This window comes from Podarcis erhardii (genome assembly GCF_964252035.2).
Source record: "Podarcis erhardii genome assembly, chromosome: 1".
NCBI classification, from domain to species: Eukaryota; Metazoa; Chordata; class Lepidosauria; order Squamata; family Lacertidae; genus Podarcis; species Podarcis erhardii.
Window position 1 is genome coordinate 77291505 of NC_138497.1, and position 22845 is coordinate 77314349.

A 22845-nucleotide genomic window follows, 5' to 3' on the forward strand; every position below is an offset into this window, starting at 1 on the left:
AGAGAGTTGTGCCCACACACTACTATTGCCGCCTGATTGAATAAGAGAGAGGGAGAGTGACCAATGTGCCCCCACCACTGTGAATCTACTACACCCTGGCCATTGTGACCTGTTGCTAATGTTGCCTGCTCATTCAAAGACTGGTCATTATGACCTCATGCTTATGCTGCCTGCCAGGAGACTGGCTGACCCATGTGCCCTCATACTGATGCTACCCAGCCAAAGGAGAAACCGGACAACTTGCCCTCCCAATGCTATTGCACACCTGGAGGAGGAAGCGACTTATATACCTGCATATAACTGTCCACTTTAATGAGAATTGTTCCCTTTGTGGCACATATGCAAGATGAAAATATTTTGTAAGTATTCTTCTCAGATTTATAATAAGATCATTTCATTTTTTTGATGTCCATGACTGCAAACTGGTCAGCATTTGATCTTACTCTATGACCTGAACCCTAAGCCGTCTTCCTTTTGAGTAGTTCCTCAGTTGTCAGCATTCAAATGTCAATGTTAACTTTTAGTACAGGCATAGGCAAACTCGGTCCTCCAGATGTTTTGGGACTACAACTCCCATCATCCCTAGGTAACAGGACCAGTGGTCAGGGATGATGGGAATTGTAGTCCTAAAACATCTGGAGGGCCGAGTTTGCCTATGCCTGTTTTAGCATAATGATCATCATTTTTACTGATGCTGCAGTGTATATTGTTATTGTAATTATTTATTGATTTCATTTATGAATCACTTCCTACAAGGCACCCCAAATTGATTTACAATGCAGTAAAAACAGACATAGAACAATTGAATATATTAATTTCACTTCTCTGCCCAGACAAATCCCACTATACGTTTTTGACCACACATCCTCACCTGCTCTTGGCTTTGAAGGGCCAACAATTTCCCTGCCTTGAGGCGTGATCTCCAAGCCATGCCCTGCTGTTTCGAATATATTGTGCAGGTTAGTGCTTTGAAGTAATCCACACACTACTTTCTTATCAACGGATGTAATAGCCAAGAATTCTCTTTATATTAGTCTTGTAATGAAATTGAGACCTACAAAGCTAACAAAACCCAGATTAACTCAACAAATACTCATTCAGCCTTGCTTCTTATTCCTGATGAGTAGCAAAATTATTTGATGCAGCTCTATCATTTGTGCCTAATCTAATGTTAAAAAAAGCTAATGAAAAGACATCAGGACCTCCCCACCTCCTTCCGTCCACTCCCTAAAGCTGTTCTTAGGGTTCCCCCAATTCTCCACAACTGATTTGGTGAGGGTGCAGGACACGCATCAAGGGAGAGGAAGGAAGTCCCATTGCACAAGAAGTCTTTGTGTTGATGGGAAACCTTAGTTGGATACCACCCACGGTGTGAGTCATTGATGAGACCAAAAGAAATAATGTTCTCTATGCTCAAGAAGAACTAGGTGTTAAGTCAAGAACTCCTTGGCTAACTTCAAGGAAGACTGTGGATATATACCGGTAGTTGATTCAGTGTCTCTCTCAAAGTTCCCACATGCTGGTCTCCACACACTGCACACCTTAAACTTTGCACATTTGAATGGAGTTTCCAGCAGAGATTTGGCAGGGCCCTTTGCTGCTAATGTAGATGTCTCTCGAAGACCTTGTATGTTGACAGGCATATTCAGTTGTTTAAACCTTTTCAAGATGAGCCAGATGATTATTTTGAGTTGTTTTTATGGTATTTTATGCTTTATTTTACTTCTATATTTTGTTGTACACCACCTTGATATTTTATATGAGGGGTGTGCGCGCGCGCTCTCTCTCTCTCACACAAATAATATTCTCTAAATACAGTTAATAAGAGCTTTACCATTGGGCAACTTACCATTTGATTTGTTCAAGCAGAGTTTTTCTTTTGGATCACTGAGGGGAAACATATATAAAATATTGTTGATTCTTTTATTGCTTAATTTGTACACTAAAGCAAAACAAAACACCAACACACAAAGTAATCCACACTTCTCTTCCTCTCTCAGTTCAGAGTCTACAAAGATGTGACTACCACAGACTAAAGAAACCTTGACAAGCATATTTGCAGAATGGGCTATGCTGTTAAAAATGACCTACCATGAGGTACACTCAAACACTGAGACACATTCTCTTTTTTTCTCATCATAATATGGCTTCTCAGCACTGCATTCTGGGTAGCAGCCTAAAATGGGAGCAAACCATCAAAATAATAATCTCACTTTTCAATAGGGGCTGGCTAATAGGTGATATAATAATATATATATTACATAATGTATATTATAAGGTATAAATCTGAAATTGCAATAATTAGAAAATAGAAGAACAAAAAGTACTATATATATAGTACTTTATATATATATCCACAATTTGGTCTGTAAATTTAACCATTAAAGAGGGGCAGTCTCTGTGCTTTGCTGAGAGAGTGGGGTTTTGGCCACTGCAAAGAAATATCAAATATAATCCCTTTACATTTTATGAATTTCAGCAGAAACCTTTTTCTCATTTCATGTCATGTTTTGTGGGAAGTGAAAAAGCATTTACCTTCAAAACTATAAAGCAGATTGCCACAGTTTCCTGCTGGATTCCTGCAGGTCCTTAAACAAGGTTCTCCACAGGGCTTATACCGCCATTCTCTTTGGTTGGGTGAATTATAGTGGTCACAAAACACAGCTGGATAAGAAGACATGCTAGCCATAAGTGATGAGGTCCATGTTTTCAATGGAATCCCCTCCCTCCCTCCCTCCCTCCCTCCCTCCCTCCCTCCCTCCCTCCTTCCGGCTACCCCTCAGTCATGCCAGCTACCACTTTTGATGCAATGTGAAGAGATTCATCTTGTTATCCTGGCCTTTGAAAATTGAGGAATTGATTTTGAGGTTCTCCCTCTAATGTGTTGTATGGATCACTCATTTGGGGATTGGATATTTTCCCCCATTTTAATTGTGCTTTTATATGCTGTAACTTGCTGTACATCAAGGAGAAGGACAAGTAAGAACGACAATAAGTAAATAAATAATGGGAGGCCTGTACACACACACACACACACCCATGCGCATACCCTGGAAATAATGTCTATGTTAATCGATGACATGCTGGACATGTGCAGCTTGAAACAATGAAATGCTTAGTCATTGGTGAAACTTCTAGCCGCTGGTTCTGGTCCCATGCACAGCAATAAATAGCTGAACTACATGTGAGGTGTTGGTCCCAAATTTATCTTGTGGATAAAAGGAACACTTGTTCCAAGTGTACTCTTGTAAGCTTCACTTGCTAGTAGTTTTAAAGTATGACCTCTTGTTGAGAACAGTTTTTCACTATTATTTGTGATATTTTCCATCCATCTTCTTCTCCAAAGTATCATATTGTTCAAAAGGTTATAAGGCTATAATAAAGTGTTATGTTTTTGGACAACGTGGAAGATGTGAATCACAAAGGGGATTCTGAAGAAGAAAATTCCTTTATCAGTCATACACTCAACTGTGTCATTAAATACCATTAGCAATTAGTATTTCTCACCCCCTCAGATAACCCCCTCAGATAACACAATCATTGCTGCTGAGACTATATTTGCTTTGTAAGTACTTACGGCAATTTTTAGGATTTCGCCAGTCAATACAGATGCCAACTCTGCCACAACTCCTTGCATATGCTGCTACAGCAGTACAGAAACACTCACAGTCTCCCAGACTGTCACAACCACAAAAATCAGATATGCAGGATTCATAATAGGGTGTTGGGTTGATCTAACAGAACCAAGAACAGCCAGAAATAATGAACATTTCTTCCCAGGATGCTATTTAATCAGCTTAAAATAGAAAATACAAGACTGCCTAGACTGCCTTCCTTGAAATATTCAAGGAAAACTGAATATTTGTCCTGGGAGGCCGCCCAATCAAATAACAGCTTTGAAGAAATAGCTATATCACCACCATAATATTATGCCCATGGGATCATGGATGCTTTTGGCCTAAGAAAATGCAAGTTTTTAAATTATCTTGTCTAACCTCCATATGATTAGACAACACTAATCCTTTATATTTAAATTTATATTTATATTATGGGAAGGTTCACTTTTTCTCTTCTTTCCCTTTGAAGTCTATCTGTGCTTTCCTATCGGATTGCAACACTAATTAGGCTAACCATTTTCTTAAATTGTAATTTTCTTTCCCTGGGAAAGTATAAAACCAATTGCGTAAATATTTCTTATCAATATTCTGAAGTATCTGGAAATAGGGCAGATATGATAATCTGTTTAAATGCAAGATCATTGCCAATTAGGTGGCCTGGTTTTGCACGCGCGCGCGCACACACACACACACACACACGCACCATTCCAGTCTATAGGAACAATTCACTTGTGGCATCGCACTACAGTGCTATCTGTACACCTGACAAATCCCAAAAATGGTACAAATGAAAGGCATTCAGTTCATGGAGATTCTGCTCCCAAAATTCATGCATCTGGGGTAGTTCTATAATGGGGTGCCTAACCCCAGTTGATATGGACTCTCAAGCAACTGTTTCTGCCTGACTCTGCTAATTTTGGCAGCAATTGCAAAAAGGGGGGAGGGTAAAATAGATGCAGCATCAAAGTGGGCAGAGCCAGTATTCTGATGGTAAGGGGATCCCTTATCCTCTATGTTAAGGTTGCCATCTTTCAAAAAGTAAAAACCAGGACAGCCCTAAGCTTAAGCTTTTTTAAGGACCCCCCCCTTCTTCTTCTTCCTTTTTAGGAATCAAAGGCTTTGGCTATGGGAGACAACTTGGGCTGTGGTCCTGTCCATCATAGGCTCATGTTGTATATATGTGTAAATAAGCCATACCAGTCTCTGCTGTGCCTCATTCCAAAGGAAACACAAACCCTGGAGCCCCTGGAATCTTGCACCACTCAGAGACTGGGATGACATGCAACAATACATTATCACCAAAACACATTTCCCCCCCGATCCAGGACAAAGCACCGCCTTTTGGAAATCCACCCCCACACCCCGGACATCAATTGCACCTTTGAAATCTTGGCAATGTCCAGGAAAATCCAGACATATGGCAACCATACTCTATGTTTGTGTGCCTGATATGTCATGCGTATGTGTGAGCACATGAGAGTGGCCATAGCCACTTTTGGCCATGCCTCTCACTGTCCACATCTCTCTACAACACCGTCCCTAGGAATGGGAACAAATCTCTCTCTGGAGGGTGTACTCCCTGCTATTCTTTTAAATGCCTTCAATAATTATGCCCTCCCCCGAAAATATTTTTCATTTGTTTAACTTTTCTTGTTTTGCCAGTAAAATTAATCATAATTCTTGCCACCCATAACTTTATGAAATGCTAGGAATGCTAGGATAGGAGGATGCAAGGAGAAGGGGAAGAGTCTCAAGAAGCAAAGGGAGAGACAAGCAGACAGATTACCTTACTGTGGCAGGCTTCAAAAACGTCACTCTTGAGAATGCTGCATCGCTTTTGCCCCAGTATGAGTTTGGAAGGCTGACTTGCACATAGGTCAACCTTGTTTCTGTCTGAACAGCTAGTGGTGACTTTCCAGCTGCTTCCAAATGCCTGTGCTTGCATCTCCACAGACTGCCCTCTCGTGGTGAAGTCATTGTTGCCACTGCTGTCAAAATCACCACAAAGACCACAAACTCTGCCCTAGGAAATTGGAGCATGGCATTTTACAAAGACTTTACTGACAGAATAAAAAGCAAATAAATAAAACTATCAAAATGAAGTAAATTCAAATTGTATTCTAAACATGCTTTGTATAAACCACTAGTCCTATGTGTTTCTCTTGATTCAGAACACTTTTGTCTACTAAGTTGTTAGACTATTTTAGAAGAATGAAAACGGGGGCCAATTAATATCCACATATTTTAAAAGATAACAGTCTAAGAATTTACAGCACGCAAAAAATGTGTTGGATTCACTTGAGACAAAGAATATTGTCTGCATTTGCAGCATAAGCCTACCAATATTTGTCTGATTTATGGCGATTCTATCTTTACTGGTTGCAGGAAGCTATAAAAAATAAATCAAATGCTTCCTAAATATGAAAAAAGCAAATAGGTTTAGTTTAAGGCATCTGATTGGTACATGTTATGTTTACAAGCATAACCAGAGAATTGCAGAATACACTAGCTGCAAACTGGGCAGTTTATTAGCAGGTAACTGAGGGTCATTCTACTCACAACAATTTCTATGCACACTTAGCTATGACTTCTTTATAGGCAGGAAATGTACATGTATCAGGTGAGATGAACACACATACAACTTATTCCATGCTGCAAAACAAAGATGTGTCTATTCTCCACTTGTGACAGTGTAGATGTGATGCTCAATTCCCACCCCCGAAGTGGAAGCGATACCTTGACAGGAAAATTATTCATTATATGAACCAATCCTGCAAATAGAATTACCATGTGCAAGTCAGTGGTCATGTTTGCACCTACCTGAAAAGAGGGTGCGAGTTGCACCATGATTGTTGTCTTCTCATCCCACATGAAGGTCATTCCATGGAAAGTTTCAATTATAATGTAAATTCCCATGAGATGGATGTTATAGTTCCTTTCAGAAGGCGGCATAGTAGTTATCTCCTCAATTTTCCCCTCCTGAAGTCTGATTTCACTACCCTAGAAAAAGACATAAATAATTTGTAAGAGCAAGGATGCAGCTGAAATACAATGACAACGCAACCACAACCCTTTTGTAGATAATAATTCATATGCCATCCCATCAAGATGTACAACTGCAATATATACCCACATCTCTTCTTTCCCCCAAGATGATGATGATATTTATTATTTATTAAATTTGCATACTGTCCTTCATCCATAGACCTCAAGGCAGTTCACAAGATATATTCATTCTTACTGTGATGTCACAGAAGAAATGAGCTCTGCCCCCACCTACTGTGGTGTCATAGGCACATTAACATGATAACTAATGAAGAATTAAACTTCAAGACTACAGAAGGGCGAAAGAAGCTGCAAACTGCTGGTGGGGTGAAGAGGAGAAAGCAATACTGCACTAATGATCAACTTTTAGGCTGAATGTGTGAATGAGGCAATATGAGTGGTTTACTCAAGGATCGTCAATTTCCATAAGTGATGTGCATCTGATGGGTGTTGTATGGGAGATTCAATGGGTGGTGTGTGTGCTGCATGTGAATGAGGGTGAATGTGGTCTCTGAGATGTGCACATGTAAATGGGAGCATAAATTGTGTGTGTTAGTGGTATATGATCAAGTGTAAAAGCCTCAAAGGGTCCTGTGGCACATCAAAGGCTAAGAGGTTTGTTGTAGTATAAACTTTCTTGGGCTAGATACTCTGGACCATAGACGTTTATGTCACAATAAACCTATTTCAAAGCCTTAGCACATACTCAGAGATGGTATCACTATAAAGTGCCAAGGTCCTTTCGGACTATCCCAGACCCTTTCCCAGATGTCCAGCTAATACAACCAGATATTTGAAGTAGGTAATACATAAGCACATTAGGAGTTGGGGTCCCTCAAATCCAGCCAATAATCCAGTTAATTCTGAAGTCTAATGGCACCCATAACTAGTTTTTCCTTCCGTCCTTCCTTCCAACAGATTAACACAACTACTCTTCTAAAATCTGAATTAAGTTTATGGGGGGACAGGGTATGAAAGGTGTAGATTAGCTACTGTAAGCAAAGAAACACAAACTGTCAATCCAGTTTTGAAGTTCTCCACTTATAAGGCTGTGGACTTACCTCCAAGATGATGCGAATGTTCAAGGAACAAATGCTCAGGGATTTACCACATGCCATGTTCTGTGTTACAATTCGAAAAGTGCCTGGGTCAGGATTATCAGGGCAAAAGTCCTTGGGAAAGGAAACAATAATACGTTTAATGTTACGTTCTCCATATTGAAGCCACAATGGCAAATATTCTGTAGAAGGAAGTGCATGCCAGCTAAGGCAGTTTTCTTTATTAAATGTATGGATTTAACCAGGTCGCAAACTTAACTGTGCCACTTCAGACTACAGGTAAAAGAGGCTGTGATTTTGAATACTCACAACTATTCTTTTTATTAAAAAAAAAAAATCAAAGTAACAACTCCTGGCATGCAGAAAACTATTAGGAGAAAGTTAGTCAAGAAATTGTCTTCCTGTTGCGATTTTTCTTTTTCTTTTTATTTCATAAAAATTATATACCACTTGATCATAAAACAAAAATCTCAAAATGGTAGGGAGTTTTGGCACAGGAGGACACTCACTCAAATATGAAACCCTTTAGTCTGAAATGTACAGCCCTAGATGGACTTTTAAACATTGTTTAGCTGAAAATATAACTTGGTGTTAGCAAAATATGGTGTGCCAAGCTCATTATTTTCATCTATGGGATTTTTTGCTTGGAGGTACCTGGTGAATTAAAAGGGACATTCCACAAGCCATAGTCTGATGTGAGGAGCCATTTTCTTACATGGCAAACCCATGCAACATTTGCAAGAGTCCACAATCATAGATGAGAAGTGGGGAAAGTACAGATTCTGGCCCTCAGTCAGTCAATATGAAGTTTCTGAAAATCCCTTTCAGCACAACCCTATGCATGTCTACTCATAAGTATACCCCAAGGAGTTCAATGGCACACACTGGGTCAGTGGGCAACGCACTACAGATGGGTAAAGCAGTGAAATCACAAAATTTCCACTGGGTTCCACACTAAACAGCCCATGAGGCAAGTAGTAAAGAATAAATACCTGGGCTAGGATATAGTCACAGCCTCCCATGAAATCAAATTTTGTTCCATCAAAGCTGAAATAGTGGCCATTTCCATACACCATGCAGGCTCCTTGGCAGTAGTTCTTTGTACAGTTCCATTGCCTCTTGTAGCACATGCTGGGAGATTAAACATAAAAGATCACAACTTGTCCCCTCAAAGAAAACTGCAAGTAGGCAGTATAATGATAATTCCTCTGGATCTGTCAGCTGAAATGACAGTATTACTCTCCTTCTTATTACAATGTATAGCCTTCTATACAATAAGGGGAGTTACAGTAAAGACCTTGTCTGATGGGTGATAAGTTGCTGCATCTGAAGCAACAAAAATAAATAAAAGCCCAATAATGCCAGAAATTAACAAGCCTAATTACCAGGGGGTGATATTTTTGGGGTAGGGAGAGTTTCTCATCCAAGCATCAAGTTTACAAATGTTCATGGTTAAGGGCATGGCAGCCAGAGAGGCTATAATTGCCACTGGCTGCAAATCTAATTTGTACAAAGTGATTGTTGTCATGTGTGATCTTACCGCATGGGAAACACTTCCACAAAACTATGTGTTTATAGAGGGGGGAAAGTTACTTCCAAAATGGTAGCCTGAACTGGTGCTCAATTCTTCCATACGCTTCATTGGGTACTCTTTGAATAAACTGCAGTGCAGTTCATAAAAACACCCTCAAATGAATGCAGAGACTTACATTAGGTAGATCATTCAAAGGATTAAAGTATTAATATTAAACTGAAAAGATTCTTACAAATGTCACAGTTGCTCATAAAATTGGCCTGGGGCTATTTGTAAATACCCAAGATCAAGCACACCACAAAACAAAAACTTGATAGACTAGTTTATCTGGTCTAGAGGGGTTTGTTTTGTGAGGGACCTCCTAAAACCTTTGGACGCCAGCAATAACAGTGGATATTTCACAACCAAACCCTTTTCCAAACTGCTCTCTACAGGCTGGCACCTCTTTTCCCCTTTGTTCTCTTTCAGCTCCTCCCTATTTCACCACATAACTAAAATACTTTCATGCCCCCTCCTTTTCGTCCTGTTCCCACATTTATTTGCTACAATTTACAAATGTACTGGCTTTAAGAACACTGAAGAATACTGTACCATGTATTGCAATTTACTGTGATTTGTGTGCCAGGACTGTAGAACTTCCCTCCATGCATGCAGGGGCACTGCTCCTCCTCAATACAGTTGCCGTGACCATCGGACACCAGCCCATCAGGACATATGCATCCAGAGACACATTCTGTAGCATACTTGGTTGAGTGCATGGAAACAAAATGGAAATCGATACGGAAGGGAACAAATATTGGGGGAGAAAATAAAGGCAGCCCTTCATAACATGCTGTTGTCATGATACTGTTAGATATTCACCAGCACCGTTAGATGGTTCGGTTCACAGGGATGCAGGGACTGTGAAGACTATGTTCAGAGAACGGTAATACAGCAAATCAGTGAAATTATCTGGATGGAAAGATGGTTGTGTATTTACAAAGCAGAGTCAACAGGTTGCAAGCCAGAAGTTTAGGCTTTACCGTTAAATCGGATGAAACAGGAGATGGAACATTCATGGCTTCCCCTGCCCACTCCTTCACTGGTTGCTTGGTAAACTTTGTGACACCCCTGGAGTCCTGCCACCACCACAGGTGGAGGATCAGTGAAAATGGGAAAAGCTACAATTGCTCTTTCTCCCCTTTCATCTGTATATTTAATGGTAACACCTCTATCACAGATGAGATGGATCTTATCTGGCTTGTGGTTATCCACAGTAAATAAGGCTGAGTCACTGAAAAGTGAAAGCCATCCTGTTCTAACATGAGGATGTGCTCATCTGCCTGGCAAATAATATCCTGCATATAAAAGGCAAGTGTCCATGGGTGAGATTTTAACACAAGAGAGCAGCAGTAGCATATAGGAGACATGCACGGCCTGCTGCTTTTCTTGGAATTATGTCTGATCAAGAAGAAGGCAATCAGATGAATAAGGCATTATGTTGTTCATATATATTCAGGCACCATGTTTGGGTCTCCCAAAATATTTGTTTGCCCTTATAACTAGTTAATACTCAATTGAAATACTTTTAGAGGCCACTTTATGTTAATTTCTTTTGCATCAGACAGGCAAAAGAAATATCACACTATCTAGAAATCCCCTTGAAAAATAACCAGCTTTGCTCTCATGGATGCCAGCCCAGGAGGCTTGTGTGGCTAGGGCAAATACACTTCCCATTAGCACTCATGAAGCTCACTTGAACGCATGGAGTGGTTAGTGTACATACATCACTGCCACGAGCTTAAACCCTTACACATTGCATGTCTTGTGTTTCACAACTCTTCTGGCATTCTGATCCAGTTGCACTTGGGCCAGCAGAGCTGCAGTCAAAGTAGGACATTGGATAAGGGCAATCTGGAATAAGGACACAATTACCAAGACAAGAAAGCAAGACAGTGTAAAACTATGCATAGCACTCAGCAGATTCCAGAACCCCAGATGTCTAAAATGTAAAACCATTCCAACCATCAAGGGCATAGATATATGCTTATAGTTTTCCTTCTCCACGGAAGCCTTATTATCTCTGGCTCCCAATGTTAGTGACAAATAGATGTGATGCGAGTGATCTGTTGTCAAATCCCCCAATGCTTTTTTCTTTACTTGAACTGGATTGAGGGGTGAGTAGCAGCTTAACTCAACTCACGCTCCTTTACAAACTTATTCAGAGATGGAAATAGAGATAGAGCTTGTCCTAAAGCAGATAGAGGCAACTTTAAAAGCTACAGACAAGAGCTGTAAAGATTGTGTCCTCCCTAAAAGAGGGCACGTGTTGGAGTGAGACCTGGAGACCGATCCCCTGTGTTGTGGGTTGGTAAGATTGGTCAGCCACAACACCCGATTGGTAGGTCCCTCGATATTGGGTTTAATCGGAGCAATGGGGTGCAGTCCAAACGGATTGAGGGACCTATACATACCCATGCACATGACCCAGAGCTTCCTCTTTCGGCGCGTGCATTCGGAACACCCGCCCACCTCTTCCTGTTTTTAGGGCTTGTGCACTTGACCTTGCTATGCCATCTGTGTGTCATCTGTCGTTGGGACAGGGGGCACAGCAGGAATTTTCCTCACTTGGCTGATCGGCTGTTGCCACTTGGGTTTCGCCTGCTGCGTAGCAATCGTCACAACTTGTAAGGTTGCGGATAGGCTCTGGTTCAGGTGATAGGGATGGGGGAACACTCTCACCATCCCTATGTGAAGGTTATTCCATTAAAGGAATCCAGGGACTCAAATGATTTGGACAACCCCTGAGAGGGGGTTGTGCCTGTGCCTGAGTCCAGGGGGACATCTGGGTGGTGGACATAGTCTGTTCCTGACTTTTCGCCTATCCAGGTGTTTCACCCTTGACTGACCTATGCTGGAACCCTGGATCAGCGCTACCTGCATGGCAGGGAGCTAGTTGAACCAGAGCCTATGCAACCACTCACTTTCTGTAACCAATAAAGTTGTGGCCTAAATTCTGCCAAAAACCAAACTAAAATTTGAGTCAAGTGTGAATTTATTCAGGGGGGAGGTTTCTGGGTCAGAACACACAAAAGCAAATGCAGAGGGGATGGGGTTGGATTAGATCCCTAAATCTAGGATTCTCCAGAGGAGCAAGGAGGATCAAATCCTAACTTGTGCATGTGGAACGCGACAGTAGTTCAAAACAAATGTCAAATTCCAACATCTTGGTTTAAAGTTGTATAGTAAGTAAAAAAGAGATCTTACCTTTCTTTGTTTCTGTGTTTTCAATGCAATCTAATTGTCCTCGAATGCACTTGCTAGAGATATTAAAACACAAAAGGGAAATCTCACACAAATGCATAAAGAGGGGGTGTGGAAAACTACCCAAGTTCCAGTCATGCAAATACACCCATCCCCAAGATAAGCCATATCTGTAATCTATATCTTACCCCTTGGAAACAAATGCCTTTTAAAATCAAGGTACCTTTAATTAACAGTCTGGTTCTTTTGAGGATTTGCAACAACCTTTTACAAATGTGTTTTGACTATTAACTAAATAACTTTACCACACTAGCTCATCCTTTTGAAATGAACTTCTGGGTTGTATCAGCAGGCCCTTGTGGTAACATGGACAGTCCTCTGGAAGGACACATTCTTCCTCATTCATTAGGTAAGTTCCCTCAGGGCAGCTGCAGCCATCCACAGGGATGGTCTGAACACTGCATAGCACATCAGGCTCCCTCAGGGACCGGCAAGAGTTGTTGCAGAAGTTCACTTCATAGTTGTATACCATATTCTTAGGGCACTCTGCTGAGGCATCTTTGCAAAAGAAGAAAAACAAGGGATAGAATGAGCAAAGTGAGTATGCTTATCTTTGACTCCAAAGAACAATAGTTTATTTCACAAGGGAAGCAGCAAGGCTCCTTGCAGGAGGCCCTTCAAAGCAAATGAGACAAGCTGCAATCCCAAACATAATGGAAATAATTTCCCTTGATTTTAATGAAGCAGGTTGGTTGGTGAAGTCAATGTGATTATTAGTTTGTTTTCCACATTTTGCAGGAATTTGCAATTGGAAAAAAAAGAAATTTCATCAGCCTTTTCCTGTGAATTTATGTTAATGAACACATTTTTATATGCAGTTTTGACTATGTGCAATTTTTGTGCATACCACATGTCATTATTTTTTAAACAAATATATTCATTTATGCATGCTTTCCCCTAATATATGCAGTTCTGTTCGGAGAAGTGCATCGCAAAGTTCAGATAATGTAAGTGCAAATTTCAAAGAATGGCTGTGTTTTGGTTAGCATATTGTTTTAGAAAGCGTAAATTTGATGGATTCAGTTTTAATTGCAAACTGAATCAGATTCCACCCCGCCCCCAATCACTATTGAACAAACATTGGTTCTGCCCCTGCACACCCATCACTGGGAGGAAGAGAAAAACTGATTTGTGAAGCTGCCCTCCTAGCATCATTACACAACCATTCTGCGTGTGGATGCCATTTGATTATTTTTTTAAAAAAAAAGATCAGTCCTGAAAGTACTATGTACATGGCAAAGAGCTCACCGAATGCGTTCAATATTACTTTAAGTGTATGCTACTTTGAATGATTAAAAATGGCTTAGGAGTACATAAGAATAACACACCACACCTACCACAGATGCTGCCTCTCCATCCTTTCAAGTGAATGCCTCTTGCAGCACAATCCCTGGCATAGCTAGAGAAAACACTGCACAGAGCCTCTTTGCTCCTCTCAGCATTGCAAGTGTCGTAAACGCAGTTCTAAGTAATAAAAGCAGAAGCAGATACAAGAATCAGTGCTCAAAAGAAGCGTCACATTCACCAACAGATAAATGACAGAATGAGAGCGGGCTCCTCTGTTCAAAGAAGCAGCATGGATCGCTTGTGTTTCTGCCTTGACCGCTTCTTTGCATGTATAAACAAGTTCTAATTTCAGGGGAAAGCTCTTTGTCAAAGAATGTCCATTTATGACACATATATATGTCATTGCAAAGGGGAATTAATGCAGCTCTGTGACTAGAACATCCTCTTTTTTCTCAAATAAATAATTGTCAGGAGTGCGCTGATGGTGTTTCCTGCTTGGCAGGGGGTTGGACTCGATGGCCCTTGTGGTCTCTTCTAACTCTATGATTCTATGAATCGGGATATTTGCTCTTGCAATGTTGAAATCATATTCCAGAATTCACTTATTCTTTCTTTCTCTTGCTTTATTCCTTTTCACCTTTTTATTGCTGTAAGAAAATGATACAAAAAATACCCCCAAAAAATGAAGAAACAAAAAGGAGGAGATTCAGTTTTATTTCTTTGGCTCAGGCCTCATTTCCAAGAAATTCATGTTACATTTCTTGAGATATAGGGAAAGCAGTTCACTGTTTCCAGACAGGCCACCAGAGGGCAACTGGTCACTATACCTACCTGCACAGCTTATCTACCAGCTACTTAAGCTCTAAAGAGCTGCTCTTTCATACTGTCAGAAGATGTGATGATGGCTCCGCTGGCTTATTTCATTTTACTCACAAAAGGTAGAACACCCCTGTGGCAAAATAGCTTTCAGAGCTTCCATAATCGATTCATTATGGGAAGCAGACATGGGCAAGCTGAAACATAGCAACTACTTAGATCGTTGCCTATCTGATCAGGATGCACCTGACATTGTGCCAGATATGAGAGGAGATGTTTTAAAATAGGAATGAATCCATGCCTTACCTTGATATAAGGAGCTGGGTCATTAACAGAATGGCACTCAGCAAATACCCCCTTTGCATCCAGCAGAAGAGCACACCAGCGCTGCCCAAATTTTTCTATCAGAGAAAATGAGGAGTCCCAAAGATTATTTACAAAATGGGAGTCATTCAAATGCCACATCAATGAGTGAAAATATCACCTGCATTTAACAAGGAGCTTGCTATTATTATTATTATTATTATCATCATCATCATCATCATCATCATCATCTGGGCTGCTTACAGCATATATAAAAACATAATCAAACATTAAGAAACAGAATACCTTATACAGACTATAAATAAACCAATAAACCAATAGAAAATAAAATATAATAATAATAATAATATTTTACAGTTATACCCAAATTAAAAGAGCTGCCAACCCCAACTAAACACTTAACCAACCCCAACATAACAAAAACAAAACAGAGGAACCAAAATTAAAACCATTTTAAACATTTTAAAACATTTTAGCCAGCAATGTCCCTCCGGCCTCCCAGGAGCCTCTTTTGGTGGAAAACAAAGTGCTGCATTTAGGGAAAGCATGAAATGAGGAGAAAATATAATACCTTTATCAACACTTTTCTGACAGGGATCCTCAAAGCTGTCTTGAACATCAGCACAGCTGGCCATAGTTTTCCATGAGTTTCCAAACACTGAAGCAGAGTCTTCTACAATCCCACTGATGGTTTGAAAATCATCAGCCTGATCATTGTTGAAATTTCCACAAAGGCCTAGGTAGGTATGGGAAGGTACAAGACAAAAATCCAGACAAAGTCTTTGAAACAGCCTATCTAACAAAACAAATTCAGGACCCTGCTACAGAGCAGAAAGAGAGCCTCGTTTGTGGGTAAAGAAAGGACAGACAAATGGGTGAAAAGTAGATTTAGGCTCCGAAAGTCTAATGATACCGATTCATGAATGGGATGTAGATCAAAATGCATAAATGTAACGATATGTAAGGATCTTTATGAAAGCCAGGTTCCCATTATTTTAACTATAGTTAGAAGCAGGCCTCATACTGTACTAGACTATACTAGAACTGATGGTGGTGGTATGATGAGTCAATCCCAGAATAAAGTACAGGTAATCCTAACTGAGTGCACTTAATCAGTCATTGTAAGACTGCATTTTACAATGCAATAGTAAGAACACAATAGGAAACTAAACACAGCACACATATGTGTTCATTGGTTCCCCCTCTCTCTCTCTCTCTCTCTCTCTCTCTCTCTCTCTCTCTCTCTCGTTTCAGAGAGCCTGTTGCCCCCCAATCCTGCATCTACCTATCACCTGAGGGTGGTAGTAGCAATGTTGGAGATGGCAACTGCATCCCTTTCCTCCATAGTCTCATCAATGACGATTCAGATACATGGGCAAACAAGGGAAGGGGCATTGGCCAACCTACTTAACTCATTTCAGCAGCATCACACCTGACAGAGTCCAATGGAAGCAACATGCTTGGGATGTTTTGTCCCCAGAGACACTTTTGTTGGGATCCATCGACCATCCTCCCCAATGTGCGTCTGCGACTCAAGCTGCAGAGCAGGCCTGAGCACACATTACTCAGCAGTGTAAACTGCACAACAGATGAGGCTTGAGGCGTGGACACGATACTAAACTACGCATTTCTTCTACATAAATCAAGACAAAGAAAACATGGCTTCTCTCCTTGCCGTCTTCTCAGAGAGACTAAAAACAAAAGCAATACAGAGCGGAAGTTCCGCTCACACCAGCAATCTGTGTTGGAATGTAAGCAGACATGGAACATGTAACAATCCACATATCTGCAGCAAAAGGTGGAATGGAATTCCCAACAACTTTGTCTCCCCAGTTCCTTGATAACACTTGGCTTTCCAAGCTTCATATGCTCTCCAGAGAACAGGAGAACAGGACGTGTCAGACAGAAGCATGGAAACTAAGGAAAATATCATTGGCAAGATGTAGATTCTTGATATCAATTATTCCAAACATTCCAATATGAGACAAACATATCAAGATAGAACTAAATTTCTTTTGAATAAAAGATTGCTTTAAGTAGCTTTATCCAGAGGTGGGTGACCTGCTTGGCTTCCAGATGTTGTTGAACTCCAGCTCTCATCATCCCTAGTCAGCCAGAGCAAATGTCAGGGCTGGTGACAGTTGAGAAAAACTCCAGCTTCCCCATCCCTGCTCTAGACATTTGTGATGTCAGTTTATCCTTGAGAAAGTTTGCGAATATTTCATGAAATCAAAGCATCTCAAGGTACTTTTTACAATCTACTAAAAGACAGTAGGAGTTCATGCATGGGGAAATACTATACCAGAAGTATGGTTTTGATACGTTTCGTCTACTGTTATGAAGATCTGCATAATGGGTTTCAGTTGTACTTGAATTTGTACCCGTGAAGGAGTCAGGATGTTGACATAGAATGTAGATGGTCTGAAGAGTGTGACACCATCTAATAAAAAAAAAAAAAAAACCAGAACTTGCCTTCAGCTAAAAACTATATCCATGTAGGAGCAACTACCTTACAGATACATAGCTTTCATTGGAAATTTGGAGTGAAACTGAATGCTGACCTTTAGTTACAGGCAATACCGCAATGGCATTATTGACATAGACATCTCCAGTGGAACAGACTCTTATACTCTGCAAAGAAAGGAAAAATAAAGAAATGCATGAACACTGATAAAACACTTAGGGAGCAATCCAAATCCAGTATCTGTCAGAGGTGGAGTTTGAAATAGGCGAGTCTTTGGCTAAACTGATTCAGTCAAAGATATGTTGGTGTAAGTCTCCACCCCAGCTCATCTGGTGCTGAGTCGAGACCAGGATAAGTTCCCAAAAAGGGGTATTCCAGGAAACTGACAGGGGCAGGATGGCACAAGGGGATACTTAGGCCTATTCCAAACTCTATTCAGCTTGGTGATATGACTGACAAATCCAGTGGAAGTTACTCCTACAGAAAGGGTGGCGTATGTCAAACTTTGTTTTAAAGGCTCATTTTCCTTCTGCTGGGCTCAGACCAACTCAGCCAGCAGTAGCCCCACTCCTGAACAGAGTGTAGAATAGGGTAATTATCCCAGTATAATTTAATCTAGTGTCTTTCTTGAGTTCAGATTGTTCTGCATTTCTGACAGGTGGTGGCAGCACTTCTAGACATACTGTAACTCTAGCAACTTACAAGGGCTCCTAAAGTGATTAAAGCATTCTTCAGACAAGTCATAGTGTTGGAAACACCACATTGAACAATCTCTCCAATGACCACAAAGGAACCATCTGTGTCCTGAAAATGAAGAGGGAAATACACCATTAATGCAGGGGATGTGGCCAGCAACCAGGGTGTATGTTCATCTGACACATTGCAAATCTCTTGTAGAGGAGATGGGCAGTGGATGCTGAACACTGTCTATATGGCCTCTTTTACCCCTGCCTAACATGGAGTCAGTGGTGTTATAGTAACACGGAAAAGTTTTGCACACACCTACTTGCAAGACAGACAAAATGGGAAAAGCTAAAATTTTTCCTACATATTTTCTCAGATGTAGAACCTTCCAATGCTCTCAATTTAGACAGATAAGACACAGGTGTAACTTTCAGCATATATGTATGACATAATATTGAGTACTGCCTAAGTCCTGATGAATTTAGTGGGCCTTATTCTGCAGATGGTGAAAACACTTCAGACTTATTTCACAAAATGGTTTAGACAAGATTTTTTGCCCCAGCTGCAAATCCATATTTCATGTGGCATGCATGATTGCTGTTTCCATCATCAGTAGCAAAGCTGGATGACATATGCATTGCATAGTGCATGCTGTGAACACATCTGGTTTGTTTGTTTGTTTGCTTAACTATGATCCACAGACACATGGTCATTAAATCCACATGTGACACACACATGACATCAACACATATTTTTGTTTTGCTGCAGGAAAAACATAGTGTAATTTCATTGTTCATATACCGGTACATGACATGTTTGCCATGTGATGTACAGAGCTGCACTTAAGACCTCCCCCCCAAAACCCCCCCCAAATTTGTCCTTGTCACTCAGGAGTTCTGCACAATCTGTGTATTTTTCTCAAGTTTGTGATTCAGGTGCGGAGAAATCACATTTTCCTCATACAATACAGTTTATTAGTCTCCTGGAACAAAGCATTTAACGAGATGCTTAATTTGAGGTATGTTATGCAACCTCAGTGCACTACTGTTGGTGTCTATTTGCTGCTCCTAGAAGGCCTCAAACAATTTTAAATAAACCCCTACCTTAGCTAAGACATAGTTGCAGTTGCCATGAAAAACGAATTGCTTCTTATCAAATGTTGTTATGTGGAATCCACCTTCTATTTTACAGTTTCCAGAACAAGTCCGTGATGTGCAGGACCATTTTCCACTCATGCAAGTACTACAAGACCAAAAGAGTAGCTTAATCCTCAGTAACAATAGTGCAGAAAACACATGTGACATTTTCCAGAATCAAGAAGTTGAAGCTATATATTATGTAGTCAGCTTCTCAGCTCAAAGCACTTTAAAGCACAGCAGCTTTTTTCCTCTCCAATGCTGACTGAAACAGCATGGAATATGGGCCAGGAGTGGAAAGTAGGGATTGCTGTTTGGTCAACCAGCGGTGTCCAAACTTTTTTCAAAGAGAACCAGATTTGATGAAGTGAAGGGCCGTGAGGGCCGACCAAAGGGCCGACCAAGGTTGTTAACCTTTTTTTAGGTTTGAAGTTGTTGAGTTGTTGTTTAGGATTTTACCCCAGGAAATAAACTGCCACAGGGACTGGATTAAGCCCCCAAAACAGACTTTGGTCAAGAAGATGCTTTGCTGCCATGTAATTCTTTCTGCTCTCTCCACAATCAGCTGGAGTTGAGCTGAACTTTCTAAGATGACTTTTTTACTGAGAACGTTTCTGGGGGTTTTCAGTTTTTCACCCCAGTAAATGCAGGGGGGCGGAACACATTTTAGATGCAATGGGCATAGATTTGTTGTATTTCAAAGTTTTGGTTCTTAACTTCTGAAAGAGAATCTCCTCCAGCAGCAGACTTAGATTTTAGCATAGAACAACCAGTTCTCCCTCAAGCTGACACATCATTATTAGCAAGCCTTTAACAGTACCAGTTTTGGCAGGGGGTGGCGTAGGTGTCTCCAGCTGCATGGACCTTGCCTTGAAAGGTGCAGGGGCAGCTGCCAATTGGGATGCAATTTTTGCCCTTGATGTCATCGAGAATGCTTCCTGTTCAAACACAGTGCTCAGTTATGCTTAGAAGGGGAAAAATAAATGCTACACATAATATTATGTGAAAGTTCTTGCACTTGTTAGCAGACATCACTTAATAATATGATGAAAAACAAAACAAGCAATGTTATTGGTCCACACTCCGTAAAATGGGCATATTCAGTGAGCTGTTTCATAGGAGTGTTGACAGGATGCACAAGGAAAGTTTGGAATACTACTTTGCTCAGTTAAAATGCCGTGCAAATTATGGATAATAGATCAGGTCAGTTTTCTACCTTTAGGACAAAAGCATCCATCAGTACATGGGGCTTTACAAATTTTGCTCCTTTCTGGGTTGAAGCAGGTGTCAGTACAGGGGTTTCCACATTCTGCATATTCCAGGTTGTTTGGACATTTCAGGACTACAAACCCAAGCAAAGTAAAAATAATGTTATTGACAGTTTTCAAATTAATAATATGCTTTTAAAAATAAATAGCATACTTCCAGTTCCAGTCATTCTTTCCATTCTTATGACGAACTTAGGTTAGATGTCATTTATTGAAAATGCTTTGAGGTTGTACCATTTTTACAAGATTCCAAAGCATACCAAAGTCTTTCCCTGAGCCTTGAATCAACAGGCACAAACCACAGCTGATTTGTAATAAGCAGACCCCATTCACTTTATAGTTAATTAGAGGTTCTGATATAAAGTGCAGAAACTCTGGTTCCAAAGTAGAAAACAACTGGGGAAAGTACTAGTGCAGGATACTGGCAGAAGGGGAACTTGTACGTGTTCCTTTCCACTCCAAATGTTGGGGAGGATCAATGTATGTGCTGTAGGGAGAAACTGAATTCAGTTTGCATTAAAAGCTGAATTTAGCAAATTTGAACTTTCCAAAACAACACGGAAAACAAAACACAGCCATTCTTTGAAATTCACAGTTGTCCAGTTTTTGCAATTCAGCTCTTCAACCAAGCAAAAACGCATGAATTAGGGGAAAGCATGGATAAAAATGAATAAATTAGTGAAAGATAACATTAAAATGCATATCATGAAAAAAATGCCAGCAAAAATGTGTACAGTAGTTAAAACTGCATGCAAAAATGTGAAAACCGCACCCGAATGCTGGTGAATTTTCATGATAATTGGTTTGTTTGTTTTTTAAGGAAAACATCAAATATGTTTCAGAAAAGCAGAGAGCTGAATTTAAGATTGGAAAAATGAAAAACCAAGAGAACCAAAATCAACAAAACCTTCCATCCCTATCTTCAGATGGGTATTATCTGCATGAGAGCCCATGAATTAGTCACGCTTTTGGACAGCAACACCAGATGGCTGCCATTTCGGGGGGGGGGGGTTGAAGTTAATGTTGCATTAAAAGGATGGCAATATAAAGCTGAAAACCTATCCACCAAAGCTCCACTGACTACTTACTTCCGAGTGCACTAAATATCTAGAATTGCACTCAATATCTAGGTTGCCATTCTTGAATATTATGCCCAGGGACAGCCCTACCAATCTCCTCAGGCAGCAGCAGTATCACACTCCCTGAGCCCCCTGGCCAGTCCTCTCTGTTGACCAGCTGTGCTGTGTATGCCACAGGTCTTTTACACCCCTTCAACTAGCCTACTGCTGTCAGATGCACCAGAGGATACTATCCTGTTGCCTACGCTGAAGTATGATCCAGCTCCTAGTCCAGTCCACTTTTGTACATGGCATGTGGGGTGCAGCAGAATCTGGTCCTTAGCCTCAGCTAGCAGGATATCATAGGATCACCCTGGATATGCTAGTCCTGCACTTTAGTTCCTGTGATAATGAAAAATGCCTGAAGAGGAGAAAAGGGCCATTGTGACCTCATGCTGATGTTGCCTACTTCATGAAGAAAGACTAACCATTGTGACTTCATACTGCTTCTGCCTGCTTGGGAAAGAGAGACCGGTTATTAGGAACTCCTTCTGATAACCTATTTGTTGTTAAGCTGACAGAGTTTGGACATTATTGAATTTAAGCTGTTCCTATTAGTATAATGAACCCATATCTGCTTGGGACAAGTCTATGTAAGGAATCACATTGCATAATATTCATCCACCTTACCACTTTGATTGTGAAACTTGCACTTTTACAAGTGCCACATAATCTTCGTTCTACACGAATCCATCTTTCAGTGTGGCAGCAACTATACTCTGGAACTCTCTGCCCATTGATATTAGGCCACCACATTACCGCATTTTTTTCAGCACCTGATAAATCCATTTTTTATTTAGGCAAGTCTACTCAGACGTGCAATTTTAACATGTTGTTTCAGTGTGTGTGTGTGTGTGTGTGCGCGCACACACGCACTATTAAATAAATTAAAGGTCAATCTTTCTTTACTTACAACAGAGTTCCTTGGATCGCCATTTTCCAGGGTCTCCACCTTCGCGGACACAGTCCCGGGAGTACTGACTGAGAGTGCTGCATACACAGCTGGCAACCAGGTCAGAATGAGAAGATTTCTCAGAACAGCTGCACATATCTTGAATACAGACGGCTATATAATCATCGATAGCAACCACCCTCTTACAATTCCCAAAGTGGGATAGGGCTTCCTTGCACTTAGATTTCTGTTAAAGAGAGAAAGTGGTGGGGAGAGAGGGGGAGATTGGAGATCTTACA

The 22845-nt window shown here is 40.7% G+C and overlaps 1 protein-coding gene and 1 long non-coding RNA gene across 10 annotated transcripts in view; one reads left to right on the forward strand and one right to left on the reverse strand.

Moving 5' to 3' along the window:
- LOC309337813 (mucin-5B-like) overlaps nt 1-22845 on the reverse strand; it is a 44998-nt gene that overhangs the window by 19667 nt on the left and 2486 nt on the right. For 5 of the 8 annotated variants that reach the window (XM_081854691.1, XM_081854687.1, XM_081854693.1 and 2 more), the window contains exons 5-27: nt 22568-22793; nt 20485-20610; nt 20089-20206; nt 19236-19374; nt 18151-18252; nt 17546-17615; nt 17287-17424; nt 15556-15720; nt 14967-15061; nt 13895-14021; nt 12803-13055; nt 12501-12553; nt 11047-11147; nt 9846-9997; nt 8713-8851; nt 7724-7834; nt 6438-6617; nt 5404-5640; nt 3578-3734; nt 2536-2664; nt 2092-2176; nt 1850-1887; nt 872-937 (exon numbers count right to left, since the gene is read on the reverse strand). In XM_081854691.1, coding sequence (XP_081710817.1) covers nt 872-937; nt 1850-1887; nt 2092-2176; nt 2536-2664; nt 3578-3734; nt 5404-5640; nt 6438-6617; nt 7724-7834; nt 8713-8851; nt 9846-9997; nt 11047-11147; nt 12501-12553; nt 12803-13055; nt 13895-14021; nt 14967-15061; nt 15556-15720; nt 17287-17424; nt 17546-17615; nt 18151-18252; nt 19236-19374; nt 20089-20206; nt 20485-20610; nt 22568-22793 — 3007 coding nt within the window. The remainder of the gene's footprint in view (nt 1-871; nt 938-1849; nt 1888-2091; nt 2177-2535; nt 2665-3577; nt 3735-5403; nt 5641-6437; nt 6618-7723; nt 7835-8712; nt 8852-9845; nt 9998-11046; nt 11148-12500; nt 12554-12802; nt 13056-13894; nt 14022-14966; nt 15062-15555; nt 15721-17286; nt 17425-17545; nt 17616-18150; nt 18253-19235; nt 19375-20088; nt 20207-20484; nt 20611-22567; nt 22794-22845) is intronic. The other 3 variants (XM_081854688.1, XM_081854690.1, XM_081854689.1) reach the window with 3 other exon arrangements.
- Nucleotides 182-5444, forward strand: LOC309337848. Of its 2 annotated transcripts, XR_014154551.1 has the most exons (4): nt 182-359; nt 2001-2097; nt 4725-4786; nt 5327-5444. It is a non-coding gene; the product is annotated as an uncharacterized lncRNA (long non-coding RNA). The 2 variants fall into 2 exon arrangements; XR_014154552.1 differs by lacking the exon at nt 2001-2097.